Source organism: Peromyscus eremicus, chromosome 3 (assembly GCF_949786415.1).
Source record: "Peromyscus eremicus chromosome 3, PerEre_H2_v1, whole genome shotgun sequence".
Taxonomy (NCBI): Eukaryota; Metazoa; Chordata; class Mammalia; order Rodentia; family Cricetidae; genus Peromyscus; species Peromyscus eremicus.
In genome coordinates this window covers 98,545,205-98,564,604 of record NC_081418.1, presented here as the reverse complement: position 1 = coordinate 98,564,604, position 19,400 = coordinate 98,545,205, and the positions used below count along the sequence as shown (strand labels likewise).

The 19,400-nt window shown below is 46.4% G+C and overlaps 1 protein-coding gene across 1 annotated transcript in view; it reads right to left on the bottom strand.

Moving 5' to 3' along the window:
* The window catches only part of Antxr1 (ANTXR cell adhesion molecule 1), a 169,569-nt gene that overhangs the window by 99,203 nt on the left and 50,966 nt on the right, over positions 1-19,400 (bottom strand). The window contains 5 exon segments of the mRNA XM_059257085.1: positions 9,828-9,908; positions 11,308-11,376; positions 14,304-14,383; positions 15,611-15,644; positions 16,230-16,311. Of these exon segments, the coding sequence (XP_059113068.1) occupies positions 9,828-9,908; positions 11,308-11,376; positions 14,304-14,383; positions 15,611-15,644; positions 16,230-16,311 (346 nt within the window).

The window sequence follows — 19,400 nt, the reverse complement described above, 5'->3', positions numbered from 1 at the left end:
GTTACCAGTGTGACTTTTAACAGTAAAAGTTACTTAGATCCGTTAGTAGTTACTAGTGTGACTTTTAGGAAACCCTGAAAGTTATGAAAAGCAGCATTCTTTCTTTGTCACTTTTATTTTCAATCATTCATTCATTCTCTTGTGTGTGTGTTCATGTGTGCACATGGGAGCTGTGAAGGCCACGCAACACCACTGGGGATTGTTCCTCCGGCTCTGTCCACCTTCCTTTTGAGAGTCTCTCTTTTAGGCTGGCTAGCCAGTGACCTGCTTGTCTCTGCCCCCCCACCCCAGGGCTGAGATTATTTACTTTTTTTTTTTAAACTTGTGTTCTCAGGCTAGAACACAGGTCTTCAGGATGCAGAGCAAGCAAGTACTTTACCAAATGAGTCCTCTCCCAGCCCCTCAGTTTTAAAAATGCACATTTTCTAGGCTCTTCTCATAGTGCACCTTCATGGAATTTTTGTAATTTGTCTTCCCATGACCCTATTTGTTTTCAGCTTCCTCTTGATTCTGCACCTGGGGGGTGGTCCCCTCAGCTTTAGCTTAATCAGATACTTTCCCACCCCACACTGGTGTGGCCTCAGTGCCTCCCTCCTGCTAACCTGTCCCCACTGCAACAACCATGGAATATTCTGGATGTCACATCTCTCTCTTGTGCATCTCTGTTGGAGTTCAAAGTCCCTACGTACATGGCTCTGGACACTTTGTCTCAATGCTGAGTTCTTAATTTCCCTTTGTCCTCAGTCTGACTTGACATCAGGGACAACCCCAACGATACATCCGGGGAACAGGCATGTGGCTTCTCCATGCGTCCCCATCCTATGGTCCCTCTATCTTAGGCCTTTAGTAGTATCCTAGAACAAAACACTGTCTTCCTCAGGTGACACCCTACCTGAATGTGATGACTACCCCACTGTAGACAGCTGGTTGGCTCTCCTGCCTCCTGGGTCACTTTACAAGTCCTCAGGGACAGATCTCCAAACAGACCACATTTAAGGAAATGGAACAAACTCATAGGGAGTGCCTCAGTAAATAGTGGCATCAGAACAGCAGAGCTGTGTTTTGATGTTTTGCAAAAATTCCTCAGATTTCCTCTAGAAAGTCAAATCAATCATTTAATCATTCACAACTGAAGATTTCAAAACAGTGTAAAAATAAAGCTGAGCTATTGGGTCTGTCTTTTTTCCATTTCCCAAAACAAGTACATGACATGCCTGCTCATGTAAGTTTCTGAGTTTCCATTGATATTTCTGAATCAATCCTAACATGTGACCAGGGTTTGGTAAAAGAAATTTCCATGAATCTTTGACTATAGACACACTAACAGGGTCTGTCATAATATACACATGCTGTGTTATTTTCTCGAAGTGTCTGCAATTAGTTGATAACTCTGAGGAGCGTATAAAAGGCCAAAAAATGTCAGCCAAGTGCTGTGATTCAATCAAGTAAAAACACAGCTTTCCCAACCTTAATTTAAAACATCTGGAAGGGACCATAACAGCCAGCAGAGTAAAATTCATCAGTGGGGATGGGCAGGGTTTGTCCAGGACCATGGCTCCTGCTAGCTCGAAATCTCTGGCTTCAAAAGGTAGGAAAATCTTAATGGTACTGGTGGGTCTTGGGGGTGGGGTGGCCCCTTGATTACAAGTAGCCCAGACTATCAGTCTGCCTGAACTGAAGCCAACCTCAGTTCAGTTCAGAGACTGGCGACTCTGAAGGTGAGCAGCTAGAGGGCTCCTCTCCTGCACAGGCAGTGGTAGCCATGAAGGATGTATGGATATGTGGTTAGGTCGAAACTCCTCCAAATGGCAGTGTCACTAACTATGACCATCTGGGCTCAGCTCAGGCTGGACACAGGGGGATTGTGGGATGATAGATAAAAGTTCACAGGCAGCATTCTTCAGAACCCAGTCAAACGGTTTGTGCCAAGAAGACCCACTTCCTTTATCCCTTCTGACCTGGACAAATGGGGCATCTGGGCCCCTGTTTACATGTACCCATTATGCATACCAAAGGCCCGAGCTAGCTTCCTGGCTCCTCCACTCCTCCACTATGCTAGCTCCCAGGCTGTTGCGGTTTATGGGCTTCCCAAATGCTTTCCTTTATAACGTGCAAGGCTTTTCCCTGATTCTTCTCTGTTCCTGGGAGACAGCCACTGTAGCCATAGGCTCCTCTAGATGCTTCTGGCTACTCTCTCTCTACCGCCACACAGATAGCCATGCAGCTATCATATTTACAATAAACCTTTTTTTTCTCCCATGGAGCCGTCCAGTTCGGTAGATCTGCAGCAGGATAACTTCCCATTGGCTAGCTGAATCTGTCCAGTTCTCTAACATAAAGACTTAGCAATTTTCCTTAAGCTGTTTGCCTGGCTACTCTCCAGAAACAGTAGAATCCCTGCCAGCGAGTCCGGGTGACCCGAGCATGAAGAAATCTGTGTCTACCCACAATTCAGATCAGCTGCCCTCCTTCAAGGACCTATCATACTTTATAAGTATGCTTGTTTCTAACAGGCCACTGCCCTTCAGACTGTACGCACTACATGGGTTAAGACTGGATCTGTTCTTACCCACCCTTGTATTCACAAAGACTAACCTGGCACACAGTAGGGACTAAATATTTATTAGACTGAAAAAGTGAATTCAAGGAACACTTTCTGTGTGTCCTTAATATAGCACCCTGCTCCTGTTCTCTCCTTTCTTTATCTGTATAATCCCTGGGCCTTCTGAATACAAGGCCGTTGTTTACACCAAGGCTTACTGAGCACCTCCCAGTCTGGGACTGCCTTCCTAAGACTGCTTTGCCATCTCCATCTCTTTCAATGGATAATCTTCAAATCATAATAATGTAGGTGGTTCGATCTAGGGTAGCTTGCTTTTAAAAGACCTTGCCGTCTTTGCTCCGGAAAACCCACAGAGGTCTATGTTTAGAGGGTGGGACTCCGGCTTCCCCAGAAGGGCCATACAATGTCACAGCTGATGGCAGAAGACATGTTGGATAAGCCTGGGACCCGTTGCTTTTAGAAAGATCCCGACAGCTTGGGCCATGCAACTGATTCACTCATGTTTTCTAGATCATCCTGTGAGCTCAGACGATTCAATCTGTAATTTACAGTTAAATAGTAACAAAGTCAGACACTATTCCTTGCCAAATTCCGCCCCACACTTTAAACCAATGGCCACACATCTGTTAACAACAGAAATGGGCCGGGCGGTGGTGGCGCACGCCTTCAATCCCAGCACTCGGGAGGCAGAACCAGGTGGATCTCTGTGAGTTCGATGCCAGCCTGGGCTACAGAGTGAGATCCAGGAAAAGGCACAAAGCTACACAGAGAAACCCTGTCTCGAAAAGAAAAAACAAACAAACAAAAAAAAACAAACAAAAAAACCAAAAAAATGAAAATGGGCCAAGGTCCATGTCAGTCTTTAAAATAAATGCTGAGTATTTCACATGCATCTTTCTGGGACACAGTGATTTTATGTGCTCTGATACAATATTCCAAATAAAGAAAGCATAAACTTAAGACATGTGAAAGTTTTGGGACCTATCTCCAGCCTGCATAAGTATGTCATTCTTTATAATTTGCATGCCCTATGGGTGTCTGACCTAAAGGCAGACAGGGCAAGCTTGGGAAACTGAGGACACTGTTTTCCCACTAAACCACGTTCCCACCATGTTTTCAGGAGGAAAGCTCAGATAGCTGTGACCACTGGATTCTGGTTTGCTCAGTAGGAGAACATTTTTACCCCCCACCCCCGCCCATTGGAGCACCACACTAGTATAACAAGCCTGCTTTTCAGAAGCCATTTTTCTATGAAATCACAGCTGCTGTTTCCTAGAGAGAGGGAACTGCAGGGCCAGGGAGGGAGCTGCAACTTTCTGAGAAGGCTCCGGTAGCCTCTGCAGCTGTGGGAAGCTGTGTGACTTGGGGCTTTTTAATAAGCAGAATAAGAACAATAGCAGGAGAAATGCCTGGCCCCGAAGTCGCAGAGCCTCACTGTAATTAGTGACTGCTGAGGCAAGTGATTTTTTTTTTTAAAGACTTTCTGCTCTACTCCAGCAACTACAGTTTGACTCTATTTTTACTTCCTATTCCAGCCTGCCAGTATGAACAGAGCCGAGAATGCTGTCTCTTGTCTCTTATAGCTGCAGTATTGGAAGTGAGGGTAGGAGAAGGGCTGAGGGCATTCTGCTCAGGTACAAAATGCCCATCTGTGGGTCAGTGTGGGTCTTCCATGGACCACGAATGCCGTGCAGTCCTCTGGGCAGCTTTATAATGGGTAAATATGTAAGACCAGAAAGAGGACAGATGGGCAGCCTCTGGGGCCCCACAATTCAGCATCTGTGGAGGGAGGGGCTGCTTTACGGTAGGGAAGAGATCCAAGAGAGGCTCCCAGAATGGCTGCTACTGGGGTTCCGGGAGGGGAGAGCTCAGGCTGCAGGAGACACCCGGACAGTCTCCAGGAAGGGCCTCCACAGTGCCTTGGGGCTGAGGCAGGAGCTGGATGGGGCCCCAAACGGGAGGTGGTTCTGAAGATGACAAATGAGCTGGCTTAAGGAAAGGCTACTGCTGTGGAGATGCTCGCTCTGGAAAGAGGTTTTAGCTCCGTGAAGCAGGATATGGGGACTGTAGGGCTGCACTGTGGACTCTGACTGAGAGAAAAACTCAGTTCCTGGTCAGGGCTTGGAAGGCAAACTCTTCCTCTTGTCATGGTTTGCCAGGCTCCAGGCCAGATTTGGGGGGGGGGGGCAGGGGTTACATCTCTTCTGCCTTCCTATGAACAGAAGGGAGAAATCAGCACAGGATCTGGTTGCCATTAATAAAAATAAATTTAAATATACTTATGGGGCAGATGTGTCCCCAGTTTGCTGATCCTACAGATTTCCCAAGAGGAGGTTCCTGCCAACGTTTGCTCAACACTCATTTATTGTTGATCAAACACACACACAGGCCGTATGCGCTGACTCAAGTGTCCATTAATAGGAAGTCAGGCATACTCTTAAACAGCTATTGGAGGGGAACCTCTGGGGTGCAGATGGCAAGGAACCAGTGGCTGGGCTCGCATTCCCATAACCAGACACTGTCCTCAACTGCAATAAGTAGGGACAGCTGGGGACAAGACAGCATGGTAACTGGGCCAAGCATCAGGAATCAAAGCTGCCAGGTGTTTCAGTGTTATCTGAATGCAGCCCTCACACACCTCCTGGTGTCACTGCCCACAGAATTTTTGAAAAGGCAAACCAAGGCCCGGGAGCATGGTCAGATCATTGCATCACGGTTTCACTGGAAAGTCAGGGATAAATTCAAGTGGTGCTCAGTGGAAATTCCCCAATGAACCACAAGGAGAGAAGACAAAGGAGTGGGCTCTTCTTTCCTTTAAAATGCACTGTCATTCTGAAATAGCAAGTGGGAATATGGTGAAGGTGAGTCTTGCCTAGGTGTGAGGCTTCCTTTCCACCTGAATGGCCCCGCTCTGCAGTCTTCAGGACATGGGAATTTAATTACTTTGGGACTTTTAAACACACTGAATAGAAGTAATAGCTCATGTCTTCAGCCATGTCATCCAAATGTGCCTGACCTCAGAAGCTACGCAGAGTTGTGGCTGTCTAAAACCCAACGGAAGGAATAATAGCTTCGGAGGGATGCCCGAAGGACCACGAAGTCTAATTGTCAAATTGTCCGCTTCTCATGAGCCACTGAACACCAGTTGACCTTATGGAGGTACTTCTAACCCAGCGGTAGAAGGCAAAGGACTCCCCACCCAACCAGTGTGCTCCAAGATCGGGACACGTGGATTGTTACCTTTGTGTAACCATGTGAGTTGTGTTGAGACATTTCCTGTGTTTGGTCTTCAAAGTCTCCCTCTCTGAAATGGAGCTGTTTCTGGCTTACACTGCTCAGCAGAGCTGGGGGATCATTCTCCTGAGCAGACACCAGCACATCTCCTGAATTGCTGCTCACTTGCTGATATGTATGGTCCTGGTCAATTTACCAAACCTTTCCAACTACATAACATCCAATTTATTGAATGGTTCCAGAGAGGGTTGAATGATATGATCAGCCCAGTGACTGCACAGAGTGGCTTTTATTTTTACTTTCTTAAAGGCACAGAGAGAGAGGAAGAACTGTGCGCTCCCCCTGCCCACGAGCTCTGTAACCATGGGAATATTACCTGGGCGTCAGCTTCCTCATCTGCAAATGGCAACAAAGTATGTCCTGTATGGCAATGATAGGGTTTTAAAATGGAGTAATATTAAGTGGGGAAAAGAGGCGTTTGTTAAAGTATGTTTACTCCAACTGCTGACCTCCATCTGCCCTTTCTCTCCCGCAGATGGACACAACGGACTCTGTAAATCGGGCAGGCAAGTACTTCCTGTAAGTATTAGGAAGCCTGAAGGGTGCTGAAATGATCAAATCAGGCATCAGAGGACCTGGGGACGACTGTCCCCTGGGCAAAGAGCTCCTGGGCATCCAGTGTCTACTCTACTTCCCTAGATGGGGAAGGTAGGGCTTCTAGAGACATGGCTGGGTTCAAGTTCCCTGGGCCACTATATGAGCACCAGGTATGGCAGTTTATCCAATCTGCCTGTGGATCCCTGGCCTGGCCTGGAACTCAGGTTAAGAGGTGGTTCTCCAGAGAGCAGTTATAAAGGGCCCCTGGGGAGCTCAACAGCCAGTGACATCTCTTCTTCCTCATCCAGGCACAGACCTTGTCATCTGAGTAGTCATCTCCCAGGGGATTGTGGGTAAGATGCCACCATGACTTCCTTTCCTGAGCCTTGGGAAATGGCTGCTGTATTCCCAGCCTCTGCACACAGCTGTCTTAGAGCAAGCATCACAGCCTTCAAGGCTGCCTGCTGCATCATCTCATCTGCCAACCTCTACCTTACACATTGCCCGGGTGCCATCTCAGGACCATGCGCTTGGCAGTTCCAAGCCTGCACTTGAACATTTCACCTTCCAGGTTACCTTCTTAAAGGAGCCTGGATCACTGCCACCCACTTCAATATTCACCTGAGGCATATACTATTTCTTCATACCATTTGTTACAATTTAGCTTCATATATTATTTGTTTTTTATGGGTCTCTCCCATCAATTTCCTGCCTTGTTGGGACAGGGTCACTTTCTGCTTCATGTATAACTAAATGGTCAATATCTACAATAAGAGGTTTCCAATCAGCATTTTCTTTTCTTTTTTTGGTAGGGGACAATGCTCCAGGGCTTCACAAATGCCAGGCTGGCAACTGTGAGCCCCCTCTCTGGCCTCTCAGTGAGCATTTAATTGATGAATCAGTATTAGCCCTTGCACCTTTATTTGGGGCTCAAAAATGCAGAAACCTTTGTGACCTGTTTGAGCTATCAGAAGCTGCTCTGCAATCTTATTTTAGATAATTAAGTCCAGTCCTATTTTATTACAAGAAGATCCAGCCACAGGCTGGCAATGGGAATGAGCGGGAGTGGATGCCTCGGGTCGGGGAAATGATGGCTTTTTTGTTTCTGATCCTGGCAAAGGAACAGAACCCACCTCTTAAAAGCAGGCAGCCGGCTCTTAGGCCATAATTATTTCTGTCTGACTTGAGAAGGATGAGCCCTGCCATACTTGTCTCTTTCTCTGTCTAAGCAAACCAGTTCACAACAGCCATAAACATGGGTTTCTAGTCCTGGGAAGATCAAAACCGACGTAACTCCCAGATAAAAGCTCCTAAGAATGCCGCCATGCAGTTCAAGTTTGGAGACTGAGGTCTGCAATGGGGACACTGTCCTGCCAGAACTTGTAACACACCCTTGGAACTATGTCAGTTTGGGGCTTGGGGCAGTTTTACAAACACCCTGGCTCACATTGAGTTCGGGTGAGCTGTTAATGCTGAAATATTCAAGGACAAGACTGATTCACACAGATAGAAGTACCAATTATTTGTGTAAGAACTGACTCTTGAAGGACCTTGGGCATGGGTCTTTCTCAAGGACCTCCTGAGAGCTTTAACAGGGAAAAGAATTCTGCCCTGTCCAGAAGCTGTCCTGGTGTGGGTCTCTGATTGGGCCACTGTCTCTGGTGTCTCTATGCTCCTACGTACATGCATGGACAGAGAGGAGCTCAAAGACCCCAACAAGAAGAACTGATGTGGCAATGGAGATGCTAATTACTCTGGTTTGATCAGTGCACATTGTGTGTCTGTACTGAGACATCACGTGTCTACAGGTGTGTCTGTATTGAGACATCACGTGTCTACAGTTGTGTGTCTGTACTGAGACATCACGTGTCTACAGTTGTGTATCTGTATTGAGACATCACATGTCTACAGTTGTGTGTCTGTACTGAGACATCACATGTCTACAGTTGTGTGTCTGTATTGAGACACCGAATGTCTGTGGCCATCCCACACTGAGTGTGCCTGGTCTCCTGTGAGATCAGAAGCCAAGCAGGGCTGGGCTTGGTTAGAACTCAGAAAATAGATCGGGCCATCTTACCTTAGACCCCAGAAATGTACAATTATTATATGCTAATTTAAACTAAAATAAAAACAAGTGTTTCGGTGACCCCACCCACTGCCTACAAGTGCAGTTAAAACCCTTTGAAGCTTTCGCAGATTTGGTCCAGGCCAATGTGCTGACGTATCGTCCATCACCCTGGAAGCCACCCACAGTCAGCTCTGTCATCAACACCCCCTGGATATATTCCCTCTTCTCCAGCCTCTGGGAAGGAGGTTGAAATCAAGCTACTTCTTTTCTGTGTCACCCACCTCCTTCAGGGTTTTTCAGCAATCCAGGCCAACCCACCTGCTTAAGAACCACCCCCTCCCACACAGCTCCCACAGCATCCAGCTCAGCCCGAATCCTGCTGCTAATGTCTCGTGGTGCTAGGCTGCTGTTTGATGTGGTGCTTTAGCTCTGGTCTTATATTACCAAGTGTGCCACAGTGACCCCAGAAATGTTTACACACATGTACCGAGTTGACAGGACAGTTAGAAGGAGCTGGTTCTGCTTCCACCACGTGAGTTCTCTGGGGATTGAACTCAGGTGGTCAGGTTTGGCAGCAACCCCCTTTACCTACGGAGCCATCCTGCTGGCCCATCCAAACATGCAGGAAGTCCCTCCCCTGTGGATTAATAACTGGGTCCGACACCCTCCATTTTCCTAATTCTTCCTACTTTTTCAGTAGAGTAGATCTGCACATATTTAAGATAGGCATTTCCAGCCTGTTTTTATAGTTTTTTTATAATTCTCAAAACTTCTGCTTATAGACATCAATGTTCTAATAGCATTCCTGGTGCACAGGTTTTGGGATCCACCTTGGCTGACTGTAGTGGAGTGTTTGGGAATGATCTCACAGCTGACTGGAACCTCAAGTGGAACTCCTACCTGATTTTTGCTTTGTAAGTGTTTAATCTGTAATTTATGAGTTAGATGCTTTTTACAAAACAAGGTGTCATGTCTCTGGGAGCAGTTCTGTTTAGTCATGGCTGGGTAGGCTGGGAATCAGCCAAGTGCAGACTCTGAGAGCAGAGACTGCCTGTGGTTTGGCTTGCTACCAGGGCAGGGTCCTCTTCAACTTGTAGGATGGAGTTGGCAGAAGAGAAAGAAAAGAAATGTGTTTGAAAGGCTGCAGGCAGACCTAGGACATAGTAGACAAAAAGATATGTGAAGGAATGTTCTCTCAAGCAGAGAAACAACGGGGCGTGTATGGCGGGGGAGGGCGGAGGGGAGGGAGAGAGAGAGAGAGAGAGAGAGAGAGAGAGAGAGAGAGAGAGAGAGAGAGAGAGAGAGAGAAGAGAGAGAGATCCTTCTTAACTGCAGCAGACTGGCCTTTCAGAAGCCCGTACTCACTGAGTGGATGATGCCCTGAAGAGCCTGGAAGCCGTCGTTCACAGGAAACACATGGTCCTTACTGTCTGCAATCCGAGCCAGCTGAGAACAGACAGACACACAAACACGAACAGAGACGTGTCAGGCGTGGACGTGGGAGACTTGGGGAAGTTACTATTGTACTGCACGGGGTTGGGGCATCTATGTCAGAACCCAGAGGAATCTGGAGCCTTCACCAGGCTCAGGGCCTCCTCACTGATGGCCCTGGGCAGTAACGGGCTGACCAGGGACCCCTGCAGCAGGCTGAGGGTGGCAGCAGCTCCAGCATATATTTATTTGAATCTTTTCATTCTTGGGAGCAGAGGTAAGACTGCTCAGCTGGGTAAACACACCGCTTGGGGGTGATGTATTTGTAGATTTGGGGGCCGCCGGCTTGTTTCCCACCCAAATATCTGCTGGTGATTTTTATCTAAATCAAACAGACTTGAATCCTCTCAAAGCAACTTCAGAACCAAATTCAGGCATTCTTGTGGCAGCAGGTTGGTAAAAGGGGCCCCACCTTTCACCCCAAATGCCACGAGGGACGGTCCCGTTGCTTTCTCTGCTTCATGAAGCAGGAGACAGAAGACAAGGAGCAGCTGACCAGGGACCCTCAACATTCACAGTTCTGGGACTGCCACAGAGGCCATGCCAGTGTTAAAATAGTTTTTCATTGTTTTTACTGACTGCAAAAGTAACATACTCATTATAAAAAACTTAGGAAAAATATAAAAGTTAAAATGAAAGAAAAACAAGGTCTGTTCATAACAGATCTCCACCTATGTATCTGTAGTTTGTTCTTATTGGCAATTGGGTATGTATAGACTGTTGGGTATATATAGACTGTTGGGTATGTATAGACTGTTGTATTTTTTCAATGCAAATACTTGTGCATTTGTTCTAAAAGTGGGCAGGTACTGTTCTCACTACTTTGCAATCCTATTTTATTCACTCAGTAACTTACTGAGAATACTGTGCCACTGTATCAAAAGCAACAGTGAGCCACATGGATGAAGTCTTATTTAGGATGTTAGCAGGTATCTACTTCTGGGCACACTTCTCCAATTATTCCTACATTTTTGTATTGAAAAAATACATTACATTTTTAATAAGCAACAAAGAACATCTGTCACTTGAAAAAGAAGATTGTACTTGTCAAATTAAAAATTTTAGAAAGTTTTCTAAATGAATTGAGACCCGTGTTGACACCTTGGTGACTTAATGTTACCTAGAAAGTTAAACAAAAGAGATGTGTCCTGGGTGGTCCGTGCTAGGACCCCAGAAACCTCAAAAGATGATGTCAAATTCTCCATACAGCTCAGTTTCTTCTTGCTTAGCTTCCCAGAGTAACATCCTATTGAGGAGTATGTATTCCACAGATGCCCCTCTATGCTGAATGAACTTGTGTCCATCACTCCTGAGCTCAGCCCATTTCCAAACAGGAGGAGATCCAGGCTCATACCTGAGTTTCATTGAAATCCTTCACACCAACACAGTAAACGATGGCACCAAGGTCTCGGGATCTGTTAGCCTGTGTGAGGAGACAAAGGAGATTAAAGAGAGACGGAGAAGCAAGTATCTCCCCCTTGATTTCAAGACTGCTGTCAACCATGAAGTGTTTCCTGAGCACCTGCGCTGTGGCAGGTGACACGGTGAAGGAGCAGTCTAGATCCCAAACTCTAGTGACCATCAAAGGCTTATGTAAAGCGTGTGGACCAGAGGGCAGTGGTTAGCTTAGGGGACACCCACCAAAGCAGACTTCAGTGACAGACAGCTCTGGAAGGATGTGGGAGGAAGGAGAATGACAGGGGCAGATAAACCTCATGACACACCCAGAAAAGACGTCCACCTTTGCTCTAAGTAGGATTTATTGGCATACTTTCTTTTGGAGGTGGGATGACAACACAGCATGACAAAAGCATGTGGCCTTTGGCACCAGAAATCCCTGGGTGGATGCTTGGCTTCACTCTGTAAAGTGTCTGGGGAATTAACTGTGGTCATCTGTGCAGAGCTCACTGGTACTGTGATGCTCCTCTACTCAGCATCTTTATGAACCAGACCTTTCTACTGCCATGGAGCAAAGTGGCTTGATGGTAGGTAAGTCCACATTTGAACAGGCAGCCAGGATCTTTTCTACACTGAGAAGGCAACATACAGAAAAATATCCAGGTTTTGGCTTAATGTTACATTTGACTTATTAAAGGGGTTTTGATTTGCTTTGGTATTTGTTTTCCAGATTTCCTGTGTTTCAGGCTAGAACACAGGAACTCCTCAGCACATGGAGCAGGCACTCAACAAATAACGAACAATACGTATGAAGTGCCCAACATAGGCATACTGATTTGAGTTGTAATTTCTCCCTTTAGGAGAAGTCAAACCCACTTGTTTCCCACACTTGACTTTGAGAAGGGACAGAACAGGTCTTTTCTTCTTTATGTCGGAAATATTTCCTGCTGCGTTCAGAATGCGATGAACCTAGAGACACAGTCTAGCCCTCACCTCATCTCCATCACCTCCAGAATGCCTCTCCTCTAGCCAGGCTTTCTGGGGAGTCATGGAGAAGGGAGGGTTCATGGTCTTTGTATCTTCTCTGGGAACGCTTTCCTCTGTTGGCATCAGGGCACTGAGTGCTTTCCAAGTCTGTATGTGCCATACCTAAAATTGCTTCCAGCTAACGTCTACTTTAAGCCCCTCACGCTCCTCATTTGTTTTATTTCAATTCTTTCCTTATTAGGGCTTTTACTTTATTTGACAGTTATTCGGTGCCTAAATAAGCCGCTTCACATTCCATCACATAGTGTTAAGTTTAGATACAGAAGCGTATTATTCCCCAGATTCTCAGGGCCTCTGTCATGTTAGCTTGCATTTCCCATGCCAGGCCTGTGCTCATGGGAGAAGCAAGAAAGGAAAGTGTTTCATGGAAGAGCCCAGCAACTGTGCCTCGTCTCTCGTGTGTTTCTAGAGCGTAGCCAAGTCCAAGCTCAGAATAAGCAAACACACTACTTCACACTTGTGGATGGAGTTCAATTTAAATTAAACAGTGGTCAAAAGACCCAGGGAATTGCAATGCTGCCATTTATGTCTCCCACTTCTGCCTCACCCCCACTTTGTATCTTTGTCCTTCTTTGTGAATTTCTGCCTTGGCCTGAGTGAGCCTGTGTCTGTAATAAGACTTCAGTCTATCTGTGGGCTCATCCACCAGGACCTAGGCCACCTACCAGTGACCACACCTCTGAAGAAAAATAACATCCTCTCCAAACAGCCATTAACTGCCAATGGCTCCTCAGGTAGGGGGTGAGGCCTTGGGAGTCCCTCCTCTTGGGGAATAAGTTTTGAAAGCATAAAGAAATGGAAAGGAGGTTTGGAAAGACAGCTCACCAGTTAAGAGTGTGCAATGCTCTTCCAGAGGACCCCGATCTGATTCCCAACACCCACATCAGACAGCTCACAACCAGCTGGGACTCCAGCTCCAAGGGCATTCAATGTCTTTGGCCTCTGAGGGCACCCACACTCACATGGTGGTTCACAACCATCCTTAACTCCAGTTCCAGGGCATCTGGCATCCTGTTTGGACTTCCACAGGCACCAGGCACAAACACAGTGCATATACATACATGCAGACAAAATGCTCATACACAGAAAAGAAATGTTTTTTAAAACCCTTTTAAAGATACAGTAAAGACAAGCCTTCGAAAAGGGAGAGGAGGAGAAACACAGGAGACTAGAAAGAGTGCTCCACCGCCTCTGCACAGCTCGGTTTCCGGGATGGAGGATCTGTTTCGCGTTGGTTTTGTTGTTGTTGTTGTTGTTGTTGTTGTTGTTGTTGTTGTTGCTTGTTTGTTTTGTTTGTTTTTCAAGACAGGGTTTCTCTTTGTAGCACTGGCTGTCCAGGATCTCACTCTGTAGACCAGGCTGGCCTCGAACTCACAGAGAACTGCCTGCCTCTGCCTCCTGAGTGCTGGGATGAAAGGCATGCGCCACCACCGCCCGTCTGGACTGAGAATCTGAATGTCACCCTGGCTGACTGGCTTTTATGTACCCCAAGAAGCCCTTTCTCCTCTATTGTTTTAGTAGAAAATGTGAGGGAAAAAGGAAGAAAACTGGTACCAATATTTTTTTTGTTTAAAACTGATATATGACACTTTTTAAGCTGCTAAAGTAATACAGTATCTTCAGTAAAGGCATAGTAGATTTCTTTCGAAAGGAGGAAAAAACATTTACCATGTGTGAGACATGAAAATTCACTTTAAAATGAATTATTATGATTATTTTTACATATGAAACACTCCCATTCAGGTTTTACCAAGAATGACTATTGTTTTGCCTGAATACAGAGCAGGGTCAGGTCAGAGAAAGGCCCTGGTCTCCTCGCGCATGTCAGGTACACACTACACACTCTAGCTCTGAGCTGCGTGCCCAGTTCTCTTTCCACACTGAGACACAGTGGCTGCTACTCACCTCCCTCTCTGAGTAGAAGAAGAGATCTTCATGCAGTTCTCCATCCGTCAGTGCGATGATGACACTCGCTGTCCTGTATCCTGTTCAAAAACAGCCGACACCCCTCACTTGTCCTGTACCCCAGGACACCCCCACAGAGACCACCTCACTTGTCCTGTACCCCAGGACACCCCCACAGAGACCCTCTTTCTTGTCCTGTACCCCAAGACACCCCCACAGAGACCCCCTCACTTGTCCTGTACCTAAGGACACCCCCACTCATCCTTGAGATTTTATTTTTTATAAGTTCAATCACTGAAAATGAACACGGTGAGAATCCCCGATCTTGTTTTGGGGTGTGGAAGTGACTCCAGCATGAGTTTTGTGGGGTCAGACTTCTGGATTTCTCAGCCTCATCTCAACATATAGACCGACCTAGTGCCATGGCTGCTGAACCAGTCAGTCACGGCAAACAGCTCCAATGACCAACGGTCACCAGGCCTGGGGCGAATTCCGCACTTGGACTGCATTGGTCCTTCTTGAATGCCATAGCTGACCACATACACCACACTTGGAAGACAGTTTGCCAAAACATAATATTTATCAGAATTTACTAGCTGCCCAGAAATGTTATAGCTGTTGGCAAAATCGTCTGGAATTCTTCCAATGTTATTTAGATTTCCAGTAATAGCACTTATAATTGATTTTGCTCGGCAAGTTTGGGGCCTACCCTATTTGTAGCGGTTTAATTACAATCAAACAGGAAGTGGCTATTAGTAGGAAAGTCCCTACAGTTATAGGGAATCTCGTCGAAGAGACAAGTGTGACATACTGGAATGTTCTCCATGAGGGAGACGAAGAGTAACCAGAATATGATGATTATTATATTTCTCTTTCTGAGGACTTTATTAAGCATACTTAATAAAGTGAAGGGACATTTAAGTCACACTTGATCTAAATATCAGATTCAACCACAGGAGCTCAGAGAGAGACAAGACAAAAAAAAATCCAAGACCTTACTAGTCCATCCAAGTACTTATTAATTTAATGAATTCATCATGCAAAACTATTCATGTAAATTACAGACTGTAGCCATAATGGGATCTTAATTGTTTTTATATAATGTGTCCTGGCACAGCATGGTAGAATTTGACTTGATATAAGCCACCTTTCTAGGCTTTCCTTCATATTTCTTCTTTGTGATAAAATGAATGTACAGGGTTTATGGACCATGTCACACATGTACTTTGAAGTGTAAAAAGCCTCTTTCAGAAACAAACATGGAGAGATGAGACACTTCATAGTGTGGCTTTATGGGACAATCTTACCTTGACTGTTTTCATAGTAAATCTGCTCACTGGCCTGAAAAACACACGGAGAAGTCATTAGACCGTTAGCCACACAGCACTGCTTGCCAGTCTAGTAGCATGCACGGGGGTCTGAGGAGCTGCTGCTCGTCTGCAGCCAGGGCTGTCTCTATTCTTCATGTGACTTGCCCAGGTCTCACTCAAAATGCCAGTGCTGATATTCAGGTAAAGTGATTCTCACGCTTGAGTCAGCTAACTGTTGACATGGGTGGAGATCTTCTCAGAGTCTTGGAAAGATTTCCCTTAAAGCCAAAGGTACTGAAATTCCATCTCGGCCATTGTGGCTGCCAGCCACAAAGGACATTTTGGGAATTGAGGTGACTTGTGTGTGGCACAGTTCCTGAGTGACATCTAAGTACTGGCTAACAAACCCTTTGTGAGTATCAGTTAAGGAGGAAATGCATTCCCTTAGTGCATTTGAAGGTAGTTGTCAGTGACCTTATGGGGGGAAACTGTGCTCTCTTATCATTAGGCGTTATTAGTCCCCTTAACACAAATGCTTCATCTCACCAGCCATCTCTATGCTGATATTCCAATGTGATGCTTTATACTAGAGAGTTTAAAACTGTCTTGAAATTACCCTTTCAAATCCTTCATGCATGTAAGTGTCTCCTCCTGGCAGAACTTTCTGGAGTTCTTCTAGGCCTTGTCGGATCTGCTCCCTAAAACACAAAAGTATCTTGTTAGCCTCATGAGAATATTTTCACCTTGCTGGTGACAGTTATATGCACCCGTTTGCTTTCCATGTGTGTGCTGTATTGCTCCAATAGCTCCCCAAACCCACCAGCGGGCAAGTCTTTGTGTTACATTATCCACCCAGGGTCAGCCACAGCTAGAGCAGGATGAGTTAGATTTCAACAATGTCAGGAACCTATCACAAGGATCTCCACTTGCTTTTAAGATTTCCCTCTTTAGTAACGTGGACAAAGCTTTCTATCTACACTGGAAACGAGCCTTAAAATGTCCCTGCTCCTAATGGGACACCCAGCCACACAGGTGAAGACACAAATGGCTTATGTGAGCCAGAGAGTGATGAGCACCAAGAAACCAGTAGAAAGCAGGGAAAGGCCACCCTAGGGATGAAGCTGGGAGGAATCCAAGCAAACGATGCCAAAGGAAACCGTGCCAAAGGAAACAGCACAGTCAGCTTCGAAAGCAGAAAAGCACATGGGATCCATACTTCTCATACAAGCAGGAACAGTTGGTGGCTGATGCCTGTATGCTGTTCCTCTGTGCTGTTCCTGTTTGGGCAAGGTGACAGTGAGAGTAGGAAGAGGAAGTGGGACAGAGGATGGGAGAGAGCTAGAGTGGCATCTGGAGCCATGTGGAGTCTTGCAGACTACTCTCTCTGGAGGGTAAGATGCCCACATTGATGTTCCTAGCTCTGCAGTAGCACTGTGCTATGCCGGAGAAAGAGCCTTCAAGTCGGAAGAGACTAACATTCCTGGGGAACATGATACACCAAGCCCATCTCAAAGATGCTGATTTTGCCTCCCGATAACCTCTCAATGTGGGTGCTATTGTCCCTGTATCAAAGAGATAAAACTTGGGCTCAAAGAGGGCAAGAGAGAGAGAGAGAGAGAGAGAGAGAGAGAGAGAGAGAGAGAGAGAGAGAGAGAAGAGACTGGAAGTCAAAGGTGCTGCCTCTGCATACACAGGCTAGGAGCTCTCCACAGACAGGTTCTACTGAGTATCCACGATATGATGTCCCCAGGCACTCAAGCCTTGTGATGACCCTTCAGTTCCACAGCTAAGGACACTGAATCCACAAAAGCCCCGGGAACCTGTCCAAGATCTCATAACTAGCCAGTGGCAGGGATGAGACTGGATCCTAGAGGTCCTATTGTTAGCTGCGCTGACAAGCTGTTTCTTGAAGGGCTGAGCCAATGAATGAAACACCACCTGTTTATCCCAGCAGCTGTTTGGGTTGAAATTCTAATGAAAAACACTAATCCTGCATGAAAATTGGTGTGACAGGAGGCCTGGTTGGGGTTGGGGGCAGGGGATCGCCAGGCTGTTGGGACATTTTAATGGCAAAGGTCCCCTCTGTTGCTGCTTTCAAGTGGACTACTCAACACCATGTCACTTAAACATTGGGAAAGATGCAGACTGTTACCTGGCTGTCCCATCACAACCCAGCTGCCCGTGGTGGCCTCAAGAACTGGAGGCCTACCTGGATCACCGCCTGACTCATCAGCCAACTGTGCTGGTTTACCTCCCAAAATATCTGGAAATGGATCCACACCCAACCCGGACAGCAGCAGGGGCTGCACCACCATCTGACCTCGCAAAGGCCTCTGGGATAGCACCTGCCCCTCAACCTCCACTTCCACTCACTCTGGGTGAGGCTGCCAGAGTCTTAAATGAAGATCAAATCATACCATTCTTGCCTCTGCTCAAGATCCTCCCATAACAAGTCACTGTACACGAGGTACCTCCCCGTGGCTTTGAGATAGCTTCAGGTGTGGCCACTGCCGCCCTGGCCAACCTCACCTTTCACTGTCTGCCCCCACTGCCCCTGCCTTAGCTGCACTGGTCTTCTCGGGCTCCTGGCTTTGAGAGGCCCTCGGTGTCAGCAACCTCTATAGCCTGACCCTTCCATGGGCCAGGTCTGTTTGAGCCCCTGCTATGTCTTCTAGGTTTTGTGACTGGAACTGAACAGACTTTCAGGAGACTCTTGTGAAGTGGGTGAGGAACAGGTACCACCACCGTCAGTCATCCCAGGAAGACAGGAGCCTCACGTGGCCATGCGGAGGAAGGCCAGGCTGAAGTGGGCCCGGTCACTGGCCCTAGGACAGGTCTGGGCCCTTGAAGTGGATGGAAGCTGTTCTGTGTACTGTGGTTCTTCCACCACCTCCAATATGTCAACATTCTGTCAAAACGCACAATTCCAACTGTGTTGTTTGATGAGAAAGAAAAAAATAATACATACTTCAGTAAAAGAGATAAAGACAAGAATGGTATACGCCAACAAGGCCACAGGAGGTGCAGGGATGGGGCAGGTACCAGTCACCACCTGGCAGAACTCTGTCCTGTGGATTGGCAGTTCATGAGTTCCCAGCAGTAGAGATGGGGATGGGAAATCAGTTTGTGCCTGAGCACACAGAGATAGCAGCCCCATGGTCCTTCAAAATAGCTGGGAGGAGGGGCACCCATGGGGACGAAGACTATTCTCTGAAAATTAGATTGGGTGTTGAAATCTAAATAAAATCTAAATAAACAATCCTAAAATACACAAACAGAAAATATCCTGGGAGTCTAAAACAACGTTGAGCAAAAAAAGCAATGCTGGAGGACTACAATACTTGACCTCAAACTATTCTACAGAGCCATAGGGACACTTACAGACACATAGACCAATAGAAAACAACAGAAGATTCATAAACAAACCCTCATAGCTACAGCCACCTGATTATTTACTGTGTTAAAATAAACAAATAACAACAACAACAACAACAAAACATACAATGGAAGGCAGAGAAATGGCTCACTGGTTAAGAGTTCGGAGTTTGATTTCTTAGCGCTGACATCAGGTAGCTCACAATAACCTATACCTTCAGCTCACAGGAATCTAATGTCCCATTCTAGGACATCTGCATTCATGTGCACACACCTCCCACATATATAACTAAAAAGAAAATAAATCTTAAATATACATTGGAGATGGAAGACAGCCTCTCCACAAACGATGTTGGGAAATGGGTTATCCACATACAGAAGGATGTCATTTGACTCCCACCTCTTGCCTGAT